This window comes from Salmo salar, chromosome 01 (assembly GCF_965601325.2).
Source record: "Salmo salar chromosome 01, fSalSal1, whole genome shotgun sequence".
Lineage (NCBI taxonomy): Eukaryota > Metazoa > Chordata > Actinopteri > Salmoniformes > Salmonidae > Salmo > Salmo salar.
This window is the reverse complement of record NC_138291.1, coordinates 79,085,573-79,102,043: the sequence shown is the minus strand read 5'-3', so window position 1 is coordinate 79,102,043 and position 16,471 is coordinate 79,085,573. Positions and strand designations below refer to the sequence as shown.

Below are 16,471 nucleotides of genomic sequence, written 5' to 3'. Positions count from 1 at the left end.
CATTCATGCAAATCATGAATGCTTTTAAATATATATTTATTACTTTCCAAATAAACTTAATATTTACATGGAAATACATGGGTAGCCATGAGAAAGACCCCCCCCCCCCCCCTTGACTATCGAGGATCGCTATGGGGCACAATCGGGCGATGTAGGCTTGTACACAATCGCCCAACCGTAACACACAGGAGGCTGCCTAGCCAGTTGTAGCTCAATCTTGGGTGCAATGATCACATTCCCGCACTGTGTGGAGGCTCATTGATTTAACGTGACGTTAGCCTACATGCTACACTAGCAAAGTTATAAATTATATAGCTGTCGGCTATATTAGCCACAAATTACCGTTCTTTGTGCAGCTTCAAATGTCGAACAAAGTTGGAAGTTGTTGCGCCTCCGTCTGTCATTTTCTACCCGCATGTATTGTAAGTTGCAACCCGTTTTTTGTTGATACAGCGTATTCTTTATATCCGAAAATAATAATTTTGGGTATCATCTTTCCAAGGGTTCCATCTGAATTCACCCGCCGACGTTCCTCTGCACTGGGGAGGAACGGAGCACGCCCCCAAACTACTCTCAAATGTCCTGCTATTTGTCGTCACAGAAGGAGAGAGAGAGGGGGGGAGAGAGGGGGGGTGCAGATTACTAGAGATTATTACTATTACTAGAGAATTCCAAGCATCATCAGAGGCCAGTAACAACTAAACAGGCCAAGAAGGTAAAATGAACAGGGGAGGATGAACAGGATTCAGGAGAGGGAGGAAGAGAGGGAGAATAAAGACAAAGCAGAGAAAAGAGAAACTACACAGAGGGCAGAAGAAATTAAATGCAGTGAGTAGATGATAAATCTATTCCATGAGGGTCTAGATCAGGGGTATTCAACTCTTACCATACGAGATCCGGAGTGTCCAAACCTGGTGTCCCTGGTCTAAATCAGTCCCTAATTAGAGGGGAACAATGAAAAAAATACAGTGGAACTGGCTTTGAGGTCCAGAGTTGAGTTTGAGGGGTATAGATACTCAATTGCATGTCTCCCAACAGGAGAGAAAGGTCTTAACCCCTACGTGATCGATGCCCCCCCCCCCCCCCCCCTCCCCCGTGGGATGGTTGAGCTAACGTAGGCTAATGTGATTAGCAGGAGGTTGTAAGTAACAAAAACAATTCCCAGGATATAGACATATCTGATACGGGCAGAAAGCTGAAATTCTTGTTAATCTAACTGCACTGTCCAATTTACAGTAGCTATTACACTGAAAGAATACCATGCTATTGTTTGAGGAGAGTGCACAATTATGATCTTTATTAATAAACCAATTAGGCACATTTGGGCAGTCCTGATACAACATTTTGAACAAATATGCAATGGTTCATTGAATCAGTCTAAAACGTTGCACATACACTGCTGCCATCTAGTGGCCAAAATCTAAATTGCACCTGGTCTGGAATAATAGATTATGGCCTTACTCTTGCATTTCAATGATGATGGTACAAAAAAAGAATGTTTTATTCTTTGTATTATCTTTTACCAGATCTAATGTGTTATATTCTCCTACATTCATTTCACATTTCCACAAACTGAAAAGTGTTTCCTTTCAAATGGTATCAAGAAGATGCATATCCTTGCTTCGGGTCCTGAGCTACAGGCAGTTAGATTTGTGTATGTCATTTTAGGCGAAAATTGAAAAAAACTTAAGAGGTTTTAAACATGGGAGGGAGAGTCAAATCGCAAGCCACTGAGGTGATGTTATGCATGCAGGATCATGGTCTTTTTTTGGGGTGACAAGTGGTTAGAGCGTTGGACAAGTAAGCAAAAGGTCGCTGGTTTGAATACCTGAGTTGACAAGGTGAAAAATCTGTCGATTTGCCCTTGAGCAAGGCACTTAACCCACATTTGCTCCAGGGGCGCTGTACTACTACGGCTGACCCTGCAAAACAACATATTTCACTGCACCTCTCTGGTGTACGTGGCACAACATGTTTTATTTATTTTACTAGAGAGAGGAGAGAGAGAGAGAGAGAGAGAGAGAGAGAGAGAGAGAGAGAGAGAGAGAGAGAGAGAGAGACTAACTGAGGTAGAGATAAAAATTAAATGAAAGCTAGGACATAAAAGTGGCTGAGAGTAGGGGAATGAGCTTCAAGGGGGAAGGATGAGACAGGAGGTTAGGGGTGAGATGAGAGGGTCTGTTCTGTCTGAGGCAGTTAGGTCTTGGTTTACTGCCAGGAGAAACTAAGGGGCAGACCAGGGGGAGTAAGGGGGAGATGAGGGGTGACCTTGACCTCGTCTTGTCTGAGCTGGTATGTTTTCACAGCGCAGGGGGCTGTGTGTGTGCGTGTCTGTGCGTGTGCAGTGCCATTACTGATAGCTCTAACAAGCCTATGTAAGAGGTCAGACTGTAGAGTGGAAAAGGATGAAGGGGCTGTTAAAGGGACTTTAAGCCCGCCACCTGCCTACACACACACACACACACACTTAAGGGTTAGGCTGATTATTACCAGACCTTGTTTAAACACCTCCCTTGTTACCCTTCCCAATAAAACACTACACTGACAGGCTAACCATGAGGGTTCTAAGCTGACATATGGAATTGTTTTAAGATGGTCATATGATGGACTATTTAGCTATTTAATTTTGAATTTTAGGACCATTTTAAGTATAAAAAAAATTAAAAAATAAAAATAAAAAATATATATATAAAACATTTATTTGATAAAATATCGAATTTGGCCTTTACTACTGTAGCCCAGAAGAAATGCATTGAATAACACATTCAAAATGGCAAAAAAGAGTGGAACAATAATCATAAGAAATAAGGTTTTAAAGTGTCTGTCCTATATCTAGGAGATATAAGAAAGCTCAGGAATATTTGTATTTTTTTTTACACATATTTAACCCCTTTTTGGGGGTAGGCACAAAACTACACAAAACTACCTTCATACTTCCATAAAAAAAATGTAAACCGGTACTGGTTACTTTAACAACGAGTCCCGTGACCAGTGGCGGATTTAGGTATAGGCAACATGGACAGCCGCCTAGTGCGGCATTTTGTCACCACACGGTGACATGATATCATGTCACTGTGTGGGACTGTGGGTCAATTAACCTTGTCGGAGTTGGCGCCCTGATTCTAGTTTGTGAGCTAGGCAGGCTACTGCCTGGGAAGGTCTCCCACTCAGAAGTATGAGATGAGGAGGGGAGCGGGGGTAGGTTGACCTGAGGTCTTCCCACTGGAAGCCCGAGGTAGAGGGAGCAGAGAATCTATCAAATAGCACACCTCTAACTTTGTACAGTACTATTGCAATTAGTAAAATCAGTCACACTATGAAATGCTATCAAATAAACCACAATTCATTCATAATACTGTGAAAATATAGTTTCACAGACATATTGTTGCATTTTTTTCTGGTTTGTGCAAAATTATTAAGAATAATATAAAACCAGTCTGCACACCACCAAGGTGAATTGGTTTAGTCTTGACTCTTGATTGATAGTGTTGGGGGATGGGTAATGTATTGATGCTTGAGTGCCAAATCAACACATATTTGTTTCTATTTGGTCTTTGTTACTTCTTATATATATTTTTATAGCATATATTTTTATATTTAATTGTTATGATTATTTATTTGTGTTGAAGGGGGTGTTCGCCCAGGGAACCATACAAGCTACAACCGCCACTGCCCGTGACACTTGTGGGGGCCGTAGAGCAAAACAGAGAGCACCACCGTGCTCATGAGATTCACAGAGAGGTCAAACCATTCAGACGTTTTTGTGAGAAGAACAATTTTTGGAATGTCTCATAGTCTGACAAACACCACTCTAGCTCTGCCACCTTTCACCACAGATGTGAAAGTACAACATAGTATTTTGATTGACTCACCAGTGTCAATCTAACCAACTAACCAACTTCCTGGTCTTCAAATGCCCTATCAAGTCATCACATAGGCATGAATGGTGTCACATGATCAATGGCTTTGTCCATTCATACAGTAATTAACTTGGAACACTACAGGTCTCACTTTTTTTTAACCTTTATTTAACTAGGCAAGTCAGTTAAGAACAAATTCTTATTTTTAATGACGGCCTAGGAACAGTGGTTTAACTGACTTGTTCAGGGGCAGAACGACAGATTTTTACCTTGTCGGCTCAGGGATTTGATATTGCAACCGTTCAGTTACAAGTCCAACACTCTAACCACTAGGCTACCTGCTGCCCCACTTAAAGGACCAATGCAGACGTATTTATCTCAATATCAAATCATTTCTGGGTAACAATTAACTACTTTACTGTGATTGTTTTCAATTAAAATGGTAAAAAATAAACAAAATAGCTTCTTAGCAAGAGCAATTTCTCAAGCAAGAACTTTGATAGGACTGACTGGGAAGGGGAAAACTGAAAATTAGCTGTTATTGGCTGAGAGGTTTGGAAGGCCAAAACTCCATCTTACCAAAACAGGTTGAAATTTCAGGGGGTCTTTTCAAACAGCTCTTACATTAAAAGGGTATTATGATAATTTGCACAATTTCACAGTATTATTCCAACCTCATAGTGTGGAAATATATAAACACAGGGAAAACATGCTTTTGACTGCACTTGACCTTTAAACAGCATTCTCCAAAAATCACAATGTACCGTAAGCCACATCTCAGCACACACAGGCTAGACAGAAGAGGACTTCTTTAACATAGATATATAGTGGGGTCCAGAATTATTGGATCCCTAAATAAAGATGAGCAACAAAACCTGTACAAATAAATTATACAAATACTGAGCTATAATATATGCTTAAAAATATATATTTTTATATATTTTATACTAATATAACTGCTCAGCGAAAGAGATTTTGTTTATGAGCAATAATTTTTAAAAATCTAAAAAAGATAGGGGTCAAAATGATTGGGTCCCCTGATTTCAATACTCCAGTACCCAGGCCTCCTGAGTGGTGCAGCTGTCTAAGGCACTGCATCGCAGTGCTTGAGGCATCACTACAGACCTGGGTTCATAGGGTGGCGTGCAATTGGCCCAGAACCATCCAGGTTAGGGGAGGGTTTGGCAAGGGGGGCTTTACATGGCTGATCGCGCTTTAGCGAGTCCTTGTGGTGGGCTGGGCGCCTGCAGGCTGACTACATCGTCAGTTGAACTGTGTTTCCTCTGACACATTGGTGCGGCTGGCTTCCAGGTTAAGCAGGTGGGTGTTAAGAAGAGCGGTTAGATGGGTCATGTTTCGGAGGACACATGACTCAACCTATGTTGGGGAGTTGCAGCGATGAGACAAGATCGTAATTGGATATCACGAAAAAGGGGGTAATATACTTATTTTATTTCTTTTTATACTCCAGCACCCTCCCCTTGTGAGGATAATGACACTGAGCCTTTTTCTAAACTGTTTTATGAGATTGGAGAACACATTGGGAGGGATTAGACCATGCCTCCATAAAGAATCTTTCCAGATCCTTGATATCCTTTGTCTGCGCTTATGGACTGTCCTCTTAAATTCAAACCAGAGGTTTTCAATGGGGTTCAACTCCGGACACTGAGATGGCCATTGTAAACTTTTGATTTTGTGGTCTATTAAATATTTCTTTGTGGATTTTTATGGGTGCTTGGGTTTATTGTCTTGCTGGAAGATACCCTTGCGGCCAAGTTTCAAACTCCTGGCAGAGGCATCCAGGTTTTGGCTTAAATGTCCTGGTACTGGGTAAAGTTCATGATGCCATTGACTTTAACAAGGGTCCTTAGGACCCCATAACAAAGAAAAACCCTGGGACCTAATCCCTCCCCAGACTAAGTGTAGGGTGACAGGGGAGAACAGCAAATACAACTTCGAAGCCTTGAGGTGGACATGCACCAGAATATATTGATAGTTCATATCATAGAACTATCTCATGATAAGATACCAGACTACAACAGAGAAAGTACAGGGTGATACACAGTGTGACTCCTGAACTTGTGAACTGAAACTCCTCTGCACCTAAACATGAACAAATGGTTCTCCTCAATGTGTCTCTTCAGTGCTAGAAGATAGGCGCAGTCAGGCCATGTTTTGACTAGTGCACCAGAGGCCCGTTGAAATCACACAGCTGATGATACGCAGACTTACATACAGTTCACACACACACTCACACACACACACATACAGTAACCCCGTCAATGAAAATCTATCAATGTACAAATGTGTCTGAAATACCTTATATACTACAGTACATTAAAAACGGAATAATGCACCACTCTCCTGTGCATTAATGAACAATGTATTCGACAAAAGACAAATTCTAGCAGATTCCCTTGGGATAATATGAAGATTTATTAGATACACATTAATATCACTGAAGTCTTGAGTGAAGCTGGTGGAATGATCTGTCATGGCATCAGTTCTGTAGGCATAAATATTTGGGGAATAATCCCTCAGTGTTCATGTTATTTCTTCATATGAACATCTCCTTAGTTGCAGTGCGTGTTGCTCAAGACAGATCTAGAACAGGCATTTCTAACATGGGAGGTTTTACACACACACACACACACACACACACACACACACACACACACACACACACACACACACACACACACACACACACACACACACACACACACACACACACACACACACACACACATACAAACACAAACACAGTCATTTTGTTCTTCTAATAAATCACAAGCAGCTGTAGCTGCCATTGTAGCTCCGATGACTGAAACTCCATCCTCATCTCTCCTCTCTTCAACTTTGTAAGTTGATATGATCCACACATTTTAAAAGTTAGAAACTCTGGGGTTACGGTTTGTTTTGATAGACTGCTGTTTACTCTGTATTTTACTGGAAATTATAGCAGTAAAATTGTAATTACAGAACAATGACCAAACTATTACAACTGCATCTATATGTTTTAAATTAACCATCATTACATTATCATTACATCATATTATTACATGCCATTTGGTACCAGAACTGGTATTTAAGTACTACAAAGTATTAATTGCTACCACATAATTTCTAATAAATACCAAGCAAAATACTGTAACATAAAGACAACCTGACACAGCCTACTGCTAACCAAACCCTTACGGTTCTCAGTTACCACCCTGGGAAGCCAGGGATAGTCACTGGGACTCAGCAAGTCACACATACACGCACGCACACACAAACATACACACACAGTCCAGCTGCCCCTCCAGTCAGGTTCAGTTTAACCTTTCATTCAGAAATGCCAGTACTCTCTGCCTCCTCGCTTCCTCTACATTCCTCCCTCAATCCCTTCTTTCCCTCCATTCCTCCATCCCTTCTCTACAAATTACATTAGTAAATCTGAGGGGTGATGATTTACATCACTGTGCTCTGGCAAGATTGAGTAACCAAACAGAGAGTTTGTGTGTGTGTGTGTGTGTGTGTGTGTGTGTGTGTGTGTGTGTGTGTGTGTGTGTGTGTGTGTGTGTGTGTGTGTGTGTGTGTGTGTGTGTGTGTGTGTGTGTGTGTGTGTGTGTGTGTGTGTGTGTGTGTGTGTGTGTGTGTGTGTGTGCGTTGGTGTGTGTGTGTGCGTGTGCGTGTGCGTGTGCGTGTGTGTGTGTGCGTTGGTGTGTGTGTGTGTGTGTGTGTGTGTGTGATCTCCTACCTGTTATTGTGATGTTGCTGTAGAGGTTGGAGAGCTGTTCCTTGAGGAGGACAAGCTGCATCTGAGCTGCCTTCTCTCTCTGCAGCTCCAGCATCATGTCAGGGTGGTTGGCCAGCTTACAGCCCCTCTGCTTGTCCAGGGCGATGTCACTACGCACTATGTCTGAGCGTTAACACAGAGACCAAGAACGGGTCATGTAGTTTCATTGCGTACCACTTCTGGCAACATTGGATTGTTCCTTTCTTGCTAATAAATCTTGTTTGAATTCCACTTGAATGCTACAGAATAAGACTATGGGCCTACCAATGATCATGGACCTAGACGATTTCAACTGTACCTAAAGTACATTTAAACATCTCAATACATTTATAATCAAATTGGGATAACAACACAATAAATAAATATACAAAATGTGTGTTCAACATTTGTGTAAATGAATAATCAAATCCATAATGTCTAACTCACCATCTTCATAGTTTTTTAGGTAGTAATCTGGGCCGGGGCCTCTGAACTTGGCAAGGTTCTTCAAGTTGTGGAACTGGAGAAAGTCAGTTCTCTTTCCTCCGAACCTCAGATAGGCTGGGGACAGACCTCGGGCTAGGGTTACCAAACGCTTGGAACTATACATGGAGACAGAGATCTGATAAGAATACGGTGCACAAATACATCTGAAATCTTTTTTAATCAATTAGGCTCTGTGTCAAAACAAGTTGCATAAAAAACCCAACATGACTATCATTAATTTCAGATTATGTATGCACATACACAACTCTGTGAAGAAATGACTGACGTTATTTTGAAAAGAATTCCTTTAGTGAGTATGTTATTGCAGTATCCAGCACTAGTGACATAGGCTACTCAACAGAGGCTGAGCACTACTTTCACAAGACAAAAAACTCAAGTAATAAAACAATGACAGCTTTAGTTAAATGTGATATTTCTTGATAGCCCTGTGCATTCAGATTCAACAAAAGGAAACTAGACTTGGAGCCCATTTAATTCATACAGAGAGTAGGTTTAAGTGTTTTTTAGATGTCACAGGGAAACATTTTATGATGGTGAGACTAGTATGCCCAGAATAATAAAAACATGTTCTATACTACAGTGTTAGCAGATTACTGTCAGAGCTTCCAGACTGGGCTTTCAAAACACTTTTTACTATCACTCTCATTTATTGGTTTCACTTGAGAGAAAAGCTAGAGAACCCTACTAGTATTTACATGATGGTCTTATAGGACATGACAGCTTTTCCATTACAACAGGACTTGTATGACCCTCTCAGTGCCGCTGTTAGCCAGCTAGCATTAATATCTCCCACAGCTCTGGATTAGAAAAATAGTTTTGGGTTAAGTATTCCACTCTACTGTTGTGTTACCAGACTGGACACAGAATAAGCAACAGAAATATTATAGTTTTCGACCAAAGCCACACTGTAATTTGTGAATATCATCAAGAGTGGACCACCAACAAAACAATGGAGCAAACTAATACATCACCTGCCAATAGCACATGCTTTCTGTAGTAAAGGAATGGCATTCCATGAGAGCAACATTAGCCTACTTTTTAAACATTGATTTGAAGCTAGTCATTATTTGTTTACAAAGTCTCCTTTGAACAAAAACATGGAGCAAAAGGACAGTTTTGAAGTAGGCCTATTTACAAGTCACATTCTTCAAAATTAAGGGAATATTTCCCATTAATTGAAATTACTGGAAATTGCACTGTAGCTTTAATGTTGTGTTCAATTATATGTTATGGGATTAGCATTTACCATATTGTGCTGTTTTTGTAGACAGAATATAGGCCATGTTGTGATCATTTTAACCGATTCTCGCAGACTTGAATAAAGTGCAATTTCTATGACAATTGTAGACTATTGTAGTAGTTAAATCATCTAACTTTGTATTATAATAATTGCCTATTTATGTCTCTAAAATCCACCGACCTACCACAAAAACGAATTTATCCTATAGTATGGCCTTAGTGTGCTTGAGCGCTAGTTTATCAGATCGGACGATCAGCAACGTTAACAGTAGGCATGGTTTAAATGTTTATCCAAATAACGGTTTATATGAACTTGATCAGTACAGTTAAGAAAATAAATATTGGAAAAACATTGTAGAAAATGTGCATTGAAATTGTGAGTGAATAGCCTACAGACATATAGGAAGTTAGTGAAAAGTATGAACCAAAGTAAAGCAAAAAAACGTGTCAATATTGTTAAAAGGTTAATTGTTTGATCACATAGTGTGTTATTGTTATTAGGAATATTATGAACATTAGGTAAATTATTATATTATTGTGATGATTAGTATCATTATTATTATTATTGTTATTATCACAAAATTGATGCAGACAACATTTAGTTGCTGAAGGTTGAATATATTGCAACAACTGAATTTATATAGATCCATATGATTGAACGCGTTCATGTGGGAATAACACTTTTCATCTAGTTAACCCAGAATTACATTTTTGCTAAAATCCTGACCAAAGTTCCCCACTGACTGGTAAAAGTTACATCTGGGAACTTTGCACAATAGCCGAAGCTGATTGGAAGCTGAAATTGTTTACTTCCAGGGCGATACATGCTGTGGCTCCAATAATATTTGAGTAGCCATTCCGACTGTTTTTCATTATTACAAACATGTCGATATCGAGTAGTAAATCCTGTTACTCCACTGAACTTGTAAAATGCCACGACCCCTTTTCTCTCCTCCCAAACAATAACAGTGGATGTTTCACTGGAAATAAGAAACCTCTGTTTACGGAAATTCTTCAGCGAGCCTCGTGTGCGCCATGTAGGCATACTTCTACCAATGTAAACGATTCCCTTCCATACCCAACATGCAACATTAACTATATATTATGAGCTCATATCACCTCTTTCCCTGTCATTCTTGTTCCCTTCTCTCATCATATTAGCATTGTGTAGAACACAGAAACATTGACACGACTAAGACAGTGGCATTATATATGTAGACCTATTATTAACACCACTATGTGAAAGAGATGTTTATGAATTAGGCTACATACTGTGTAAACTGATGCATGCATGCTACGCGAGAGGGACGCAGCATGTGTCAAAAGGTGTCTCAACTGAAATTAGAAAATAGGCTAATAGTATGCACAGCAATTGGGAAAGCTCGACGACGTAATTATGAATTTAGGGCTACACTACAATCTTTAGGACACTCCATATTTCCATACAGGCTAGTTTACCCCTATTTCTAATGTCACCTAAACAAAGGCAATGCACAAATAGGCATAAACCGACTTTATGACATTGTTTAATGATTCCCGATATCATAATATTGTCAAAGAGCCATTCGTCTAGATAACTAAATCCGATCATGCTCAACAGAGACCTATAAACCAAAAACAATGCATTTGATCCAAACATCAGAATAACGACGACTATGAAGTCGATAAAGTAGACCGGGTGGGAAAGAAATCTACCTCAGAAAGTCCAGCCACCCGTCCTTTATAATCGACGGATCCAACTGTAAAGAGAGGAAGTTGTCATTTAGAACTTGAACCGGACTGCGGGTGTTGACGTCCAGCAAAATGAGCGTCCTCTCCATGAACCCCATTCTCTTCCCCCCGCCGCCGGGTGCAGGTCTCTGGTAGGTCGAAGAAGAGGAGATCACCGACTGCACCATCAGAGCAACGGATACCAGCCACAGCCGGGAGCCTGGGAAGGGGCATGTCGCCGGATTGGGCATCTTCCTGGCTTGGCACCACAGATGGAACACTGCGCATAAAAACAAGACCGTGCTCTGCTGTTTGAGGGAACGTGAGAGAAGCTATAGCGATACCTTGTAGTCTGAATGCACTCTTCCTATTCCTTTGAGCGAAGAGATCTGCTCCTTTCTGTCTGTCCGTCTCCCCCCGCCCCTCCGTGTTTTTGGGAGCTGGAGAGGGGAGCGCACGCCCCGGGCCAGCCTCCCCGCTAAAGAGGGCCATGAGCCTGGGGGAGGAGAGGAGGCAGCACCGCCCCTCTTCAGGACTCAGTGGTGGTTCTTCTCTGAGGTATGAGGATTCATACTTAACCCCTGAGGTGTAGGAGAGAAAACAATGATCAGGGCGATCTATTTATCAATATGCTAGGACAAGTCCGCATTGCAGAGCTCCACAAGTCCGATTATTTCTTATTTTTATGACTTGTAAAATTGGGAAAGGGAACCTTTAGAAAAATAAGAGTCTATACTTTGACATAGACACATGGCTCAAAAGGTATTAAGATATAGAATATACGCACTTAGCGAGTTGTCTCCAATGCACAATGTAAAAAGAATTACGCACGCTGGTGACTGCCACAAAACATACATTTTCATGTAAATCTGAAAAGCAATTTGTCTGATGCAATGAATTGTGTATGAAAATGTCGTGTATTTGTTACTCTCGAACAAAACAATACCAACAAATCATGTTAACCAATGGAATGATTAAAAACAAGCGTTATGAAAACCGTGTATTCAAAACTACACTCTAGAAATATTTAGGCTAAGGAACTACTCGAATTTGGTATCTCGGAAATAGCGAAGATTTGTGTTGCTTAGATTACAATTGCAGGGTCATCTAAAAGGCTGAACGTTTTATATTTGCTAATTATGTGTGAAACACAAATCTCTTATACATGAAAGTTGGATGCATGTCTACAGTGTCAAGATGGTTTTGATACAGACATAATTATGCATTTTTAAACAAATGTATATTTCGTTCGTTGGGGAACTAAGAACCCCAATACAATCCATAAAAAATAAAAAATAAACGCACATTCCTAACTAGCTACATGAACATTTGAAGTAAGCCTACATAAAACGAAAACGTTTAGTCCTAGTAAAACAAGTAAACGTCAACGTAAATAAATGGAACATCAGAGTAGGCCTATGGGTGTTCTTTCTATACGTTTGAACGGAACGGTTTTTAGACACTGTTATCGAACAGGGCATTTCTTGGTGTACGGTCCTAGATAAGTATGCCTACAAGAAAAGGAGAGTAAATAGCTAGTTAGGCTATGCGGTAAAATATATTTTACGCACAAGTAGCCTATGCTATTTAAGAACAGCTGCGATCACAAGGCTAATGTTTTCTCACAGTTTGATCTGTGCTAATATGTTTTCTACAGTTTCTCCAGTGACTGCATCGAACTTCGCCAATTTTGACAAACACAGCCTAGCTCAGTCTTATAGCCTGCTTGGTGGCTTCCAAAAACATATTCAAAACTAATTTAGAACTCTACAGCCAACATATTTAACATACCTATAAAAGCTTTATATAAAGTCTCTCTCCAGATGTTCTTTGACCAGAGGGCCTACACACAGCGTGGTCCCACTTGCAAGTAGAGAAAGGCATTGACCGACGGGATGGGTCGTTGTTATGGTGGTTATCCCAACAACTTCCCCTCACCTCGGCCTGGCTCGTCTCAGTCTCGTGAACACACCGCCTTACTGTTTGATAACTCTGGTCGTCTGAGGTCGCTGACTATATTCTCCCCTTGATCTACTGTGTAGAAAGTGCATGATGCACTGCGATTGGGAAGATATCACAAAACATTTGTGTAATCCCTCCTGTTACAGTCAAAATCAATACAAGTTTGAAAATGTTTAGAGGTTCTATTATCTATTTGAATTAGTGACCGCTGCAACCAACTTCATGTTTTACGCTCCAACGTTAAACCATTCAAACAACTCTTGGAAAGCTCGATATTAATTCTGGAAAGTGCGCGAGGCCCGTCTGAAAGGAACAAAGGAAATATGAAGACGCGAACATGGACAGGACATGCCTGACCCAGCCTGTGGCTGACAGGGTATTGCAAACAAACGAGCCAGTTATTGTTATTTATCTCTCATGAGAAAGCTTTATCAACTGTCCATTGCTATGTGAGGTAGAATCAGACACGCACCCCTCATGGTCCTAAGGCAGAACACTGTCCATCTATTCCAAACATGCACGTCTAACAGCGGGGAGCAAACCTCTGTCTCCTTTTCACCCTCTCCAACCTCATACCTCTCTATATATTAATCTCTCCAACCTTCTCTAACCCCTATATAACTCTCTCCATATCACAGTGGGATCTTCGGTTGACCCCTCACTCCACCAGGAGAAGAGATGAGTCTTTGATATGTCCCGCTGCGGCTGTAGCGGTCCTATGGCAACGGACCAACATCCCTCATCAAGTTACGGTCTTTTACTGCATGTCTATGGTAGATATACTGTAGACGTCATTTGGAGTCTTTTGATGTCCGTTTTGAGATGTCGAAGACATATTGTGTAAAGTGTTTGGGATTGATGGGGATACATAGCATGTGATTTCCATAAAGGCTAGATTTTTCCCTATGAATTGTTACCAAAATGTTAAATAGAACATTAAGAGAAAAATGACAGCAATTTAGTGCCCACTCTTTGAACGATATGGAGACTGTGAATGCATTTAGTTAAAAAAAAAACATTGTTCTGATACTCGATACTCAGATAGATGGGACAGTAAAACTACAGTTTGTAAGATTTCCAGGAATTCCAACTAAATTAAATATAATATAAATACTTTACATTAGATAAGTACAGCTGTGAGCTGTGTTATAGGCTACACTAGGTAGCCTAGTGGTTATTAAGCGCATTGGGCCAGTAAGTGAAAGGTCGCTGGTTCGAATGCCCGAGCCGACTAGGTTAAACATCTGGCGATGTGCGTTTGAGCTAAGCACATAACCCTATTTGCTGATGGAATTCGCTCTGGATAATAGCGTCTGCTAAATTACTCAATTGTAAAATCAAACAATTGGATTTGAAAACAAATAAGTTAGCACATTATCACAATTCACTAACAATAAAGTTGTGTTCATAGGATAGAAAATTCGAAGAAGATGTTTGTGTGTGAATGTTCACTGTGAGTGAAATTAGGGAACCTGCCACCAAAAGAGTACAGATTGGCGTGCATTTCTCGAGTTGAACTTGACTTTATCATATTTCCAATCATTGCAAAGAAAATTAGCCAACTACCAGATTCCTTTCGACTTAGAAAATAATGTAGGCTAGCCAACACTCGTTTGCTACTTTCAACACATTCCGTAATGTCGAATGTTTTCTCATGTCACCTTTTATCGTATTAATTTAAGCTATTTTTGCAAGTGGCATAAGCTATCGAAACTGTGTGTGTGGGTATCGTTGACTGAGTAACTACTTTCGGAAGGTTTTGATAAAATAATAACTAAATGTTAAATATTATGACTATAACTTTTCGACTCCATTTATCGAAGAAAAATGTAGACCTATTGTATCAACTCTGAAAAATCTAAACAAACTGAACACAGCCATAATACTACTATAATAGACTAATAATGATATGACAATAATAATAACAACAAAAAAACATGGCCTAATAGACAAATCATTTTGTAATATAAACGAATAATAGTCATTTACTTGGGAAAAAAGAGAAACGTGCAACAGACAGGCCTACCTCTAAGGCAGAATAACCAACACGTCTTATCTCCGGAGCTAAACAAAGCAATAGCATTTCCCTATTATTCCTTTAGGTGTGGTTACATGGCTTTATATAACGGGGTGGTGGATATAGTCTGTAGGGCATAGCGTTTAAAGATAGGCCTACATCTGGTTTAAATACATGTCTCTCTATATATTTTATCTAAATCTGTCCAGATTTGCATTTAGCCTATAGTTAGCTTTTAACTTCTCGGGCCCATAACGATAATAATCCGATTTAAACTGTCTTTTTTTCAAAACCATATTCTATCTTTGTCCCAAGTTATAACACGAGGTCCCTGAACTATAACGCAATAAAACAGGCCTTTATGGTAGCCTATTGGAAAATGCAACAAATCAACAGGGTCGAAAATGTAACAGCAATTTCGTTAGTGAAGCAATATTAGTCTAGGGCAAATGCATTACATTGGAAACATATTTTGTTGAAATGTATTGAGCTTTATCAGTTGAACATGATTTAAAATATCAATAATACTAGGCCTATATAATTTAGTCATATACCCTACAATAACATTATTTATTTTCAGTTTTGTGGCTATATGGTTTGTTATTTTCTAATTAAATCAACGAAATTACGTTGAACCAACGTGGAATATAAATTGAATTGACGTCTGTGTCCAGTGGGATCTGACTTCGATTATACTTCCAAAATAAAATCTATTTAAAAAACATTGCCTTGACAGGCACATACATGTGATTTGGAGCATAGGTACAGAGAGAGAGAGCGTGGGCGAAGGAGGGTGGATAAGGCTATTTATTGACACGCCACTACCAGGATTGTAACTGTCTTGAACAGGCGATGAAAGGGTCACGGTTTACAAGGCAGGGTTCACGATCGCTCTTCCGAATATTGACGACGTGTGAAAGTTGCAGAGGCAGAGAAGTCAGCCTACCACTAGACAAAGGAGCAGCCAAGTCCCTGTGTATTATTTTATGTATCTGATTACTAAACCAATGTAATGGTGCGCTTTGCTAAACTGTCTTATCTGTTTACATTTCTCGTTTTATGGCTTACACTAACATGTAGGCTCCGATTCCAAAATGTCAAAACATGATATTTTAAATGGAATTAGACGCTACAAGTAAGACATTGTCAATTGTAGGCTAATTGTTCGTATGCCTAAATGCGATTGGTCCCTGAAAATTCTAAATCATTTAGAAATAATAATTGTTAGGCTATTTATTATAAATCATTTGCAAATTATAAATCATTGCTGACTCAGGCCCAAAACATTGACTCGTAGTACTTAACCTATTATTGGCTTTAAAATGCAACCCTGCTGTTATTACTGTGCTATTTAAATCAGCTTAATGACCATATCATGTGAAATTAAATCAAATTACACACACTAGGAGGGTAAAC

General features: G+C 39.8%; 1 protein-coding gene across 1 annotated transcript in view; it reads right to left on the bottom strand.

Annotated features, from left to right (window-relative positions):
- The window catches only part of hpse2 (heparanase 2), a 115,866-nt gene extending 104,377 nt beyond the window's left edge, over positions 1–11,489 (bottom strand). Inside the window, exons 1-3 of the mRNA XM_082967811.1 lie at positions 11,062–11,489; positions 8,068–8,222; positions 7,561–7,764 (exon numbers count right to left, since the gene is read on the bottom strand). Coding sequence (XP_082823937.1) covers positions 7,561–7,764; positions 8,068–8,222; positions 11,062–11,327 — 625 coding nt within the window. The 5' untranslated portion in view covers positions 11,328–11,489. The remainder of the gene's footprint in view (positions 1–7,560; positions 7,765–8,067; positions 8,223–11,061) is intronic.
- Between the last annotated feature and the right edge of the window lie 4,982 nt (positions 11,490–16,471).